Here is a 10,925-nt window from a genome sequence, read left to right on the forward strand (position 1 = left end):
ATAGCAATTCATTATCTTGAGGCTGAAGGATATTTTACTTTTCCTTGTCTTTAAAAATTACAGATGTGCAGGGCAGTGGTGGCACAGGCCTTTAATCCCGGCACTCAGGAGGCAGAGTCAGGCGGATCTCTGTGAGTTTGAGGCCAGCCTGATCTACAGAGTGAGTTCCAGGGAGGCTCCAAAGCTGCACAGAGAGACCTTGTCTTGGAAAAACAAAAACACCCCCCCCCCAAAAAAAACAATTTAAAAACAGATGTAGTTCACAGATCATGGGATTAATAGTTTTAATGTGCACAATCTTGTGGGCTAGATTGTGTTGTTCACAAGGGTGTCCAAGCAGCAGCATTAACTAAGTCTCAAACCTTTGTCCTTCCTAAATGAAGTCCTATACCTTAAGCTCCTCTCCATCCTTCCTCCTGACAACCACTCACCTCCTTTCTTGCTTGTCTTGGACATCTCCTGGAACTGGAAGAAACAGTGTTGGCAGCTTTGATGGGGAGCAACCCAGAGACTGTCAGAGATTTCCTTTGGAGGAGTGGTTTTCGCCTCCATAATTTTCATCAGAGAACAGGCATGGGCTACAGAGTATGCACAAAATGTATAAATTCCATGATCTTTTAAAGAGTCCAAATACTGTTTAAGATGGTTTCTCCTTTTTACTTTCTAACTTTTCTTTGACAGATAGTAGCTTTGAGGACCTGGATGACGGCTAAGAAACAATCTTTCTTAGACTTCCTTTTGATAATTTTTAGATTAGGGATAAATTTTAATAACTAAGGTGCTTGTATCTCTATATTTTTTTAAAAAAATATACTCATACATTGAGTTTTTCTATTTTGAGACTAAAGTTCATTTGCTTTGATGAGGACAGTACAGCTCCCTGAAATACATGGCCTTCTTCATTTATCCTCACTTTTTTTTCAATGAGGCAGTCACAATTTGCAGGTGTTGGCAAAGTTGATCACTTTGTCCCTATCCTTAGCATGACTTCTATTTATTTCCCTCTCGACCCCCAAATATCTCTGTGATAATAGATTCAAGATCTTACACTGCTACTCTTTTCTTTTCAGGGTCTTGCTCTATGCCAGACCCCTCTGGGAGCACCAGAAGTAGAACAGGAATCATTGCTTTGGAACTACGTCAGCGCTGTCCTTAGATAAATGAGGAGCCTATGTGTTGCACAAAGCAATATATTAATATCATAGAAGCACCACAGCATTGAAATTAATCAATAGATACTATTAGCCATCTGGCTTTGTCTTCGTCCTTAGCTACCCTACTGCCTTCCTCACAGTAGTGAAGAAGTTACAAACACAGAGGAAAGCGTTCTATAAATTGTAAAGAACCATGCTAGCAGAAAAAATTTTGTAAGCCTTCTTACAATGCTCTTTGGCCTCTGTAGATTTTTCCCCCTCTTCTTGGGAGGCATTATGGGTAAAGGTTCTGCCCTTCGTTTTGTACTACAGACCTGCAGAAGCCCCAGCTGGAGATCTTTATAAATACATAAGAATTGTACATTCAGAAAGAAAAGATGCACTGACCAAATACCTCATTATTTTTTCGAGGACATCCTGCAGCAAATACTCAGGAGCTCTCAGAATATACCAAATAAATGGTTAAAAAATAACCCAAGAGGCAAGAAAGCAGTATCATCCTGACCTTCAACAGGTTAAATATCTGAATCTGCAATCCTAAAGCTGTTTACGGTTACTGCAGATATTCTGTACACTTAAGAAAAAACCAACATCATTAGTCTGCTGCTGCTGCTGCTGCTGGGATAAGAACACTTTTAGCTATTGAAAATTGCTAGCAATATTTTTCTTAATTATATTTATATTTTCAATGCCAATTCTCTGTGTGTGTATATGCATGTATACATACATATTACATATATTGGGATATTTAATACATATTAAATTGACTTCACTTCTTTGAGGGATATATATGTGTGTACATACATATGCATGTATACATACATATCACATATATTGGGGTATTTAATATATATTATTAAATTGACTTCATTTCATTAAGGGATTATACAAACACACACACACGCATATATATATATATATATATATATATATATATATATATATATATATATATCAGGCTATTTAAATAAGCTTTTAATTCTCACGTTGAAACTGATGAGAATGTATTTTCATTTATTCTGAGCAACAATCTCTGTGTTGCTGGAAATGGAGTTGATAGGTTCCAAGCTTTAGCTTATTGAGCAAACCCAAGGAGTACTGCATTGCACCAATCACTGAGAAAGACAGTCCCTACTTTTGAGAAACTCAGAAACAGGTAAGCTAATAAAATAATCAAGTAAGACTTACCCAATATAATATATGATAAATGTTTGCTATTTGTGTAATGTACCAAACCTTAGTTTATTTTTATTTTATTTTCAGGAAATAATAAAAAAAATTCATAGTAATAAACATACATGATGATAATATTTGGAAAAATTCTGTTTTATAAGAAAATATGTGCCCCAAAACATCAGCTCAGTGGACAAACACTGTACTTTTATAGATTTTGGGTGATGGTAATTACTGTATAGTCATTAATAGGGATCCACAAACCCCTCCACCCACAAATCACAGTCACAAATGTGTATTTCTCCCCACATTTTCATCAGTCACTCATACAGTGTGATTATAATTTTATAACTGCTCAAAATCCATTAAATAAAAAATACAAGCTGTCTTTCTTCAGGCACAACTGAGGGGAGAGAAGCAAATATGATCCACTTCATATAAGTCCCACGCCCCCCAAGAGAGTCATAGTGTTGTTAAAGAACCAATTCACACATCCTTACTTACATTTACTGCCACCAGGTGGGAGACCAAAGCTCATTTCCTGGGAATCAAAGCATTGTAGAAGGGAAGGAGCAGATAGGTTTGGTTCACAAACTCTAATGACCCTGGTAGCTATTGCGAAAGAAAACACGAGCCTCCTTTAGCAGTCTCTAGTGTCTGCATAGGACTGCAGCTAGTAGGTCCTGAAAACTTACTGAATGCTCCAAAGTACAGGCAGGAAGATGCTCATTATTTATTTATTTGTTTGTTTGTTTGTTTGTTTGTTTGTTTATTAAAATACCAGCCAACAATATTACCTGGAAAAAACGTGCAGTCATATTCTCAGCCACTTGCTTTTGCCTGTTTCTTTTTTTAAATTTTCAAGCTAGATTTCATACTTGCTATGAAGGATTTCTTTGAATACCAAGACTTGTGTTGTTTGAGACGGTGTATGTGTGTGTGTGTCTGTTTTCCCAAGCTTTCCTCAAGGAGGCAGTATCTGAGAACACACTTACCCCCAGCTAATAAGGCAATCTATTTGTATTGAATGTTAAGATACAAGTGAGCTGTTTCTAAGTGCTGCTTGCTTGAAATAATGAAGAAGAAAATGACCCTATCACTGAATATCAGCTGTTGCCAACTGCACCAGAGGGCAATGGCATATCAGCATGGAAGATATTGGAGAACTGAATTCCTTAACTTTGTGAGCATTTACCTACATCTTTTGCATCCTTGGAATCTCCAGGACCCTCTAGTAGTTTATCTACAGGTCCTTCTGGATGGATAGTTAGGGTTCGTAACTCTGTTCTACAGATAGGTGGGTTAACAAATGCCTGACTCTTCTGAGGCCAAAGTCAACCCCTGGGGTCTTTGCCTCCTATAAATGCTGTCACAGGTCAGTGAGCCACCCAGCCACTATATGTGAACCAGTACAATATAAAGGAAAATACTCCGATTCCCCTTGCTTTGATCCTCATATCTGGCAACCGACATTTTCCAGTCAAGCTGGTAGAAATATGCTTTTAGAGCTAAGGAATGATTTTCACTGGGGATTGGGAAAGGGGGTCCTGGCCCCCAGTATGCCTTCCTGAGGCCAAAGGGAAAATGCCCTCGAAGACCATCCAGGTAATCAAGGAGCTAGGCCAGTTATTCAGCCTGGTTCCTCAAATTTCACTTAAGATGGCCACAGGTCAGGTGATTCTTGCTCATCTCCCACTCACTAGCTTAGAGCAAACCCTTCCAAAGAGACAACAGCTAGCCTCGGGGTTAGGATGGCCTCCCTGTTTAGCTGCCCACCCCCCTTTCTTGAAATCTCCCCAAGGAAGGGTATCTGCAGGAAAGGGGAAAGATCCATCCCCAATTTTTTAATTATCCAAGTCACTATCATCTCATTTTATTTATTTAAATTTCCACCCTTTTGTCTTCTTTGAAACTTTCACTGCAGATATTTGGCAAGCTATTTCATGATGCCAGTTCTACCCCCAAACCCCTGCATTCTGCATTCTACAAGTGTGCAGTTCACAGCAGTAGGATTCCCAAGACATGTTCCTAGCTCTGCTAAGCGCAGGATAGGCTGGCGTTGTTGGCATGTTGTGTTATTTGCTTGTGCCCCCACCTGTGTATTTTTCTTAGGGGGAACAGTGAGGCATATGCATTATCATAATTTTCACAGTTTTAGACTATGGGGACGAGAGAGAGAGAGAGAGAGAGAGAGAGAGAGAGAGAGAGAGAGAGAGAGAGAGAGAGAGAGAATCAGATAGACGGGAGGTAGACTTTGAAAAACCTTCCTCCCTCCTCTGGCGTGGACTGGTGCCAGAGGACCCTTCATTCACAAGGAATTGCTGTAGAGCCGTAGAGATGAAGTTGCGGTTCACACGCTCTGCTCACAAAACCCAACTCGTGTTTTCACGTCTCTAAACAAGGACTGCAGTACTATTCCAACTGGTCCTGGCTTGGGATGCCAGTTGCCTGCGTATGATGCCTCGCATCACTGTATCACTGTGTTTGCACCTACCTGCTGGGAAATCCTGCAGACAGAATGGTGGCTTCAACACACGCATGCTCCCCCACTCCTCCCAGGGAACCTTGCCCTTCCCCTGCAGTGCGCGTGGGCGCCGCCCTTCCCCTCACCTCTGCCTGGAGTACCAGTGCCTAGCAGTGGACAGAGGCACCAGGAACCTCCCTAGAGAGTCTTCAGCTGCGTCTCAGCTGATGTGCCCCCTCCTCCTCAGTGGCAGGGGGGGCCTAGCGGGCAGAGGCTCTGCGGCTTGGGCCTCTGCTGCAGTGACTGTGCCAGAGGTGTGTCCCATCGCCCTCCCCCCCCTCAGTGTCTTCCACTTAAGTACCTTGAGCTATCCCCAAATACTTCAGGTATCTTGCGTTCCCTGGGGGTGCCTCTCACTGCTTTTTCAAGATATAGATGCCCACTGCACTGTCACTTCCTCCCATGGGGGAAACTGCTATGACTCCCACCTCTGCTGTCGCCTCTTTTCCGAACCCTAAATGGCCTACTCTTTTTTTCCCACATGTTGCTTCCCGCCTCCCAACCACTTCCCGCTTCCTTGACACTTCCCGCTTCCCCAGGCTCTCCCAGTCCCACATCTTTCTGGTCAGTGAGTGGCAGCCAAATGGATGCAAGGGATGCCCAGAGTCCAGCAAACTCCATAGCCATCCGACCTCACCTTGCCGACCCCCCTCCCCCCGGGGTCTTTTCTTACCTTTATTCTGGACCACGTTGCTGAAATTCTGGGCGATGGTAATGGAGATGGCAATGGAGATAGCTTTTGATCTTTCTCTGCGAGGACCACCTGCAACAGTTGTAGTGCTGAACTCATCTTTGGACTCTCTGGAGTCGGCTCAGGGCACGACTCTGGGGCCCTCTCCTCGTCAGGTTCTGGGGCTGACTCTAGGACCAGCCTTATGTCAAGATCGGGGGTAGGTTCTCTAGTCGGTTCTGGGGCCAACTCTAGGGTTGGACCTGGGGTAGATTCTGGGGCTGGCTCTGGGGCCGGCTCTGGGGCAAATTCTGGGACCGGCTCTGGGGCCGGCTCTGGGGCAAATTCTGGGACCGGCTCTGGGGCCGGCTCTGGGGCAAATTCTGGGACCGGCTCCTGGGCCGGCTCTGGGACAAGTTCTGGGTCCGGCTCTGGGTCCGGCTCTGAGTCTGGTCCTGGGTCCGGCTCCGGGGCCGGCTCTGGAGTTGGATTTGCGTCTGGTTCTGGAGTCGCCTCTGGGCAGGGTCCCAGAGCAGGTTCTGGTTCTGGTTGTGGTTCTGGTTGTGGTTCTGGTTCTGGTTCTGGTGGAGGAGCCGGCGGCGGTGGAGCCGGCGGCGGAGCGGGAGGCGGCGGCGGCGGCTCTGGGGACTCGGCCGGCTGCTCTCCATCCTGAGGCTGGGCAGTGCCCTGGGCCGCCGAATCTACACCGTCCATTGCAGCGCACCGTCTGGGGTCCCGGCAGCCGGCGCCCCTAAGACTGGAAAGCTAAAAAGCCCTCGGGCGGTCCGCCCACTCTTATCTGACATCCCTTTGCGGGGTGCCAAACTTTGCACCCGCTTCGCTCCATGGCTAGCGCAGCTCTGAGGTCTAACCCAGGGGCGCGCAGCGTCTCCCGGAGCTGGAACACGCCCCTTGGTGAGCGCACACCTCTTCGTAAGCAGCTACGGGTTTGATGGGCGGGAAAGAGTAAAGCTTGAGAACGCGACTGGGCAGAGCGCTTGATGACCTCTTAGCGACGTGCGCGGGAAGGGAGGGGGGCAAAAAAGAGGAGGGGGAGTGGAGTGGCTTGTGGGGAGGACTTGGAGCCGGGCCGGGGTTAACTCTTTAGTGACACGGATGAGAGAGACAGACAGACAGAGAGAGAGAGAGAGAGAGAGAGAGAGAGAGAGAGAGAGAGAGAGAGAGAGAGAGAGAGAGAGAGAGAGAGAGAGAGAGAGAGAGAGAGAGAGAGAGAAGTTGAGGGTCTTTGCAATCCTTCCACACTCTACCGAGCCGCTACTGGTCTCAACAGCTTCCATAAGGTAGTTGCCCTCTCACTGCAGCAGCAGGTGGATCTAGCCTGGGACCAACCTCTTGCCCTCCTTATCCACTTCCTCCCAATCTCCAAGTCACGATGCACAAGTAATCCCTTTCATTTAACCCAGGAAAAGAAATTAAGAAATTAACCTGCAGTGATTGGAAAAAGAGAGACGGGAGTGGGGGTGGGGAGACCCTCCACCAAGAGTCTCCCGAGTCTCCGGTTTATTTTATTATTTTATTTTGTCTGCGCTCTTCTAAATCAGAACAGTTGAGGAGGTTACTATTCCCGACCGGGTTTGCGGTGCTTTGGGAAAGGAGTGTGATGAGGGAGGACTGGAGCCCTGGCTTTCCGCAGCCCGCAGATGCAGCCCAGCACGCCAGACAGCAAGGCTAGAGAGAGTGCCCTGGCAGTGGTTGGTGGCTAGGCTGCGGGCAGCAGCGGAGACTATGCTGATCTCCGCAGCTATCTGGCATCTGTCTAGCTGGGCTTTGCCATAGGAGAGACTGTCTTCTGCTTTTAGCTGGACTTCCTAGGCATCTGCAGGACTTCTAATCGAACTTGTGTGCGTGTGTGTGCGCGCGTGTGCGTGTGCGTGTGCGTGTGCGTGTGTGTGTGTGTGTGTGTGTGTGTGTGTGTGTGTGTGTATGTTTGAAAACGATCGTGTCCTGGACTGAGAAAAAAATAATTTCAACACCCACACCTCTTCTTTTTAAACCTCTCGAAGCACTCTGACATTAGAGATGGAAAAATGTGTTGCAAAAAGGACAGGTTGCTGCTGCAGCACTCTTCCCTCCAACGACATCAGGAGACTTTAGAAGCTTTGTCCTTGTTAGTCATGCACATATACCTACAAACCATCATAGACCGAGAACTTAGACGCCAATATGCTGCCATATAGAATTCAAATTTGAGAAGTCTTCCCATCAAGCCACAGCCGGGTGGGGGAGGGATACCTATAAACCTAATTTGAAATATGACAAGTGAATTTATCTCCCACACAGAGAATGCTGCAGTTTGGATGGCAGCCCTCCATCTGCAGCCCCTCCTCCATCCATCTTTTTCCAGAGTACAACATCGGCTGGTCCCTAGTCCTTTGTTAGCTGATAGTCACCAGTCATTTTCTAGACTCTGCAGTACTGTTCTGTTCTCGACACCAAGTCTTAGCAATGAATTCCACTGAAGACCGTCTCGTATATCCCCCTCCAAAGACCAGAATGTATGATGCAGCCAGCATTCCTCCGACACTTGCTGCAGCATCTTTACTTAAACCTCTCATTCTGAATACATGTCACTGCTTGACAGCTGCAAAGCCCAGCACAGAGACCATCTCCAACCTCGAGGCTTGGAGAAACCCAGGGGAGCAGAGCCCTCAACTCTCTCACTTAGCAGGCCTCTTTCTAATAAATCCACCTTATGTGCTCACCTGCTTCCCCCTCTTTGGGATTTTTCTTCTCTCTCTGATCCCACACTCAAAAATAAAATAAAAACCAAAAACAACAAGCTGGGTTAACCTTGTCTGTTCATCACTGAAACCCACAGGTGTCACACCTAACCAGTTTTAACCAAGGTTTGGGGTCACTTTTCGGGGTTTTACACCCTGATAAAAACAGAACAAAATGAAACAAACAAAAAACACCCTTTGAAGGAACTTGTGTCCCACATTTAAATGCTTCCTTTTCAAAGCTTCAACATGGAGTCAGAAAGGCTGAAGGCTGTACAGTCACAGAATGACATGACCTCTCAGGCTTTGACACAGATGATTTTGTCCTCAAGCACAATAGCAGTAGGAGACAACGTGGAGTCATCGCTAAGTATAGTCAGTGAACTCTTGTTTATAATTCTGTCTGTGCTCAGTCACGACGTGTCTAAAATTTATGGTGTGAGCTCTTGCTCCAAGATCTGGGTGTCGTATACAGCTTTTGCTCAACTAGGGTAGGTTGCTGGGCCTAACACTGTGGGAAGGGTAACATGATTAGCTCTGAGTCTTTTAAAATGATTTCTTAATGCTTCAAGAGATGTCTGTCACAGTTCAAGAGAAAAGGCTGATTTTACTTGTCTGTTTTGGTCTTTCTTCTGCTGACTAGCTTTAAATACAATGCTTTATATATGTCTTTTTTGGTAGCGGGGAATCAGAACAGATGATTAGTGCCTGATAAGGGAGTCACTTTGGCTACAACAAGTATACTAGTATTAATATATATATATATATATATATAAGTATACTTCCTCTCCTCCATAACCTGTTTTTACTAAAAACAAAACCAGAAAAAGTTTTGCTTAGAATAGATGCTAGTGTATCTTCCTCAAACTCCAGCAACGAGGCCAGAGTAAGATTTCGGAAGCTGATTGCTAATCAACTCATGCATTACAGGTTAATGGGTAAGGTATCTTTTTTCTACAGTACTTTTCCGCAGAATTTGGTGTTTCAGATAGCCAAGGATCATTTAAGAAGAGGCCAGAGAACCATCACAACATTGAAGCTCTTCTTTCTTTTTCTCATTTCATTTTCATTATTGAATGTGAGTGATAATGCTGTGCTGGGGGGCCCCTTGGCCTTGGATCAATAGTTTTAAGTCCTCGTTTTCACAGAAATTTTGAATGAGTCATAGCAGCTGCCTACCCTTCCCCATGTTGCCACCTTGGCAATATTCAAAGCCAAAAGAGATAGGTGATGAACAACATTTATGGAGAAGGTAGACGAGTATGACAATTTAGAAGGGATTAGAATGCAAATCTGTTATCCTTCACTCAGTTTGGTTTCCTAGGGTTTAAGAGATATAGGGTTGTAGATTTAAAAAGTTGTGTTCATACAACGCATTTTGACTTCTAAACTGCATCTGAAGACACTATTTCTCTTGAGCCTCATAGCAAATGTGTGAGGAAGGAAGTCTGGACTTCCATTGCACATTCTTACCCTTTGACTTTTATAGACAAGAAAACACAAGCCCAGTGAGATTAAACACCATGTCTTAGGTCACAGAGATAATTGCTGGTTGAACAGCTATCTAGAACTTAGGTCTCTCAACTCCCATCTGAGAAAAGCCAGAGCACAGTGATCTGGAAACTGTAAGACAATGGCTGTGCAAATTCTTTCTGTAGCTCCGTGTATTCTGTCACAAAATATCAAGTGAGGCTGTGAGTGAGGTGGCGATGACTTACTGAAAAAAAATATTATCCTGAAGTAGATCCTGATTAGTCAGCTAACAAAGATCAGCACGGGGCAAGTATGAAATATTTTTAGGTGAAAAGAAAGGAAGCAATGGAAATCCATGGTGAGAGTGAGCCGGGCTGACTGAGAACAGGGGATCATGGCAGGGGTTGAGTAGAGAGGTTAGGGCAAAGTAAGTAATAGAAGTAGAGGGTGTTAAAAGTCTTTGAAGACTACACTTTTTTTGTTTTAAAGCTAATTGAGGTCCAGTAGAAGTTGTTTCAGTATAAGGGTGATATGGTAAAACCACTCAGAAAAATTATTCTTTGCTTGTTTGCTTGCTTGTTTTTTTTGAGACCGGGTTTCTTTGTGTAACGGCCCTGGCTGTCCTAGAACTCTCTCTGTAGACCAGGCTGGCCTTGAACTCACTGGGTGCTGGGATTAAAGACATGAGCCACCATGCCTGGCAAGAAAAATTACTCTTGACAGTATATTTTATTCCGGAAGCATCTATTAACCCGCTTTGGTTCCTTGAAGTCATATCCAGTTCGTTTGGACTCATTTGTAAAATCACAACTCTTCATTTTTGATGCAATCTGTAGTTATGGGTCTGTATTGCCAAAGCTTGTGCTCCAGCTCCAGACAATCAGTGTGACCACCTATCTATGCATTTGGATTCATTCCACAGTAGCTTATCCATGGACAAAACACGCTAATGGAATTTCTAATATGACATTCTAACTAATGATGAATGATCAGAGGATGAGTGAAAAGGTCTTTGTAGGCAGGCAGTAGTAAGATGGCTGTGGATCTGAGGACAGTCTGAAGGAGGTCTTTATAACATCTTTGACATACTATGGCTTAGATATGGCAGAAAGGGAAAAAATGGTAAGTTCGGGGTTGTAACTCCAATAAGCATAAGACAAGAGTGGAAGAAGGAGATTAGAGGGAAGGAT

General features: G+C 44.7%; 1 protein-coding gene across 1 annotated transcript in view; it reads right to left on the reverse strand.

Moving 5' to 3' along the window:
* Positions 1 to 6,417, reverse strand: part of Dgkk (diacylglycerol kinase kappa) — a 128,147-nt gene extending 121,730 nt beyond the window's left edge. Inside the window, exon 1 of the mRNA XM_006995409.4 lies at positions 5,525 to 6,417. Within this exon, the coding sequence (XP_006995471.1) occupies positions 5,525 to 6,235 (711 nt within the window). The 5' untranslated portion in view covers positions 6,236 to 6,417. The remainder of the gene's footprint in view (positions 1 to 5,524) is intronic.
* Positions 6,418 to 10,925: the final 4,508 nt, after the last annotated feature.

Source organism: Peromyscus maniculatus, chromosome X, assembly GCF_049852395.1.
Source record: "Peromyscus maniculatus bairdii isolate BWxNUB_F1_BW_parent chromosome X, HU_Pman_BW_mat_3.1, whole genome shotgun sequence".
NCBI lineage: Eukaryota > Metazoa > Chordata > Mammalia > Rodentia > Cricetidae > Peromyscus > Peromyscus maniculatus.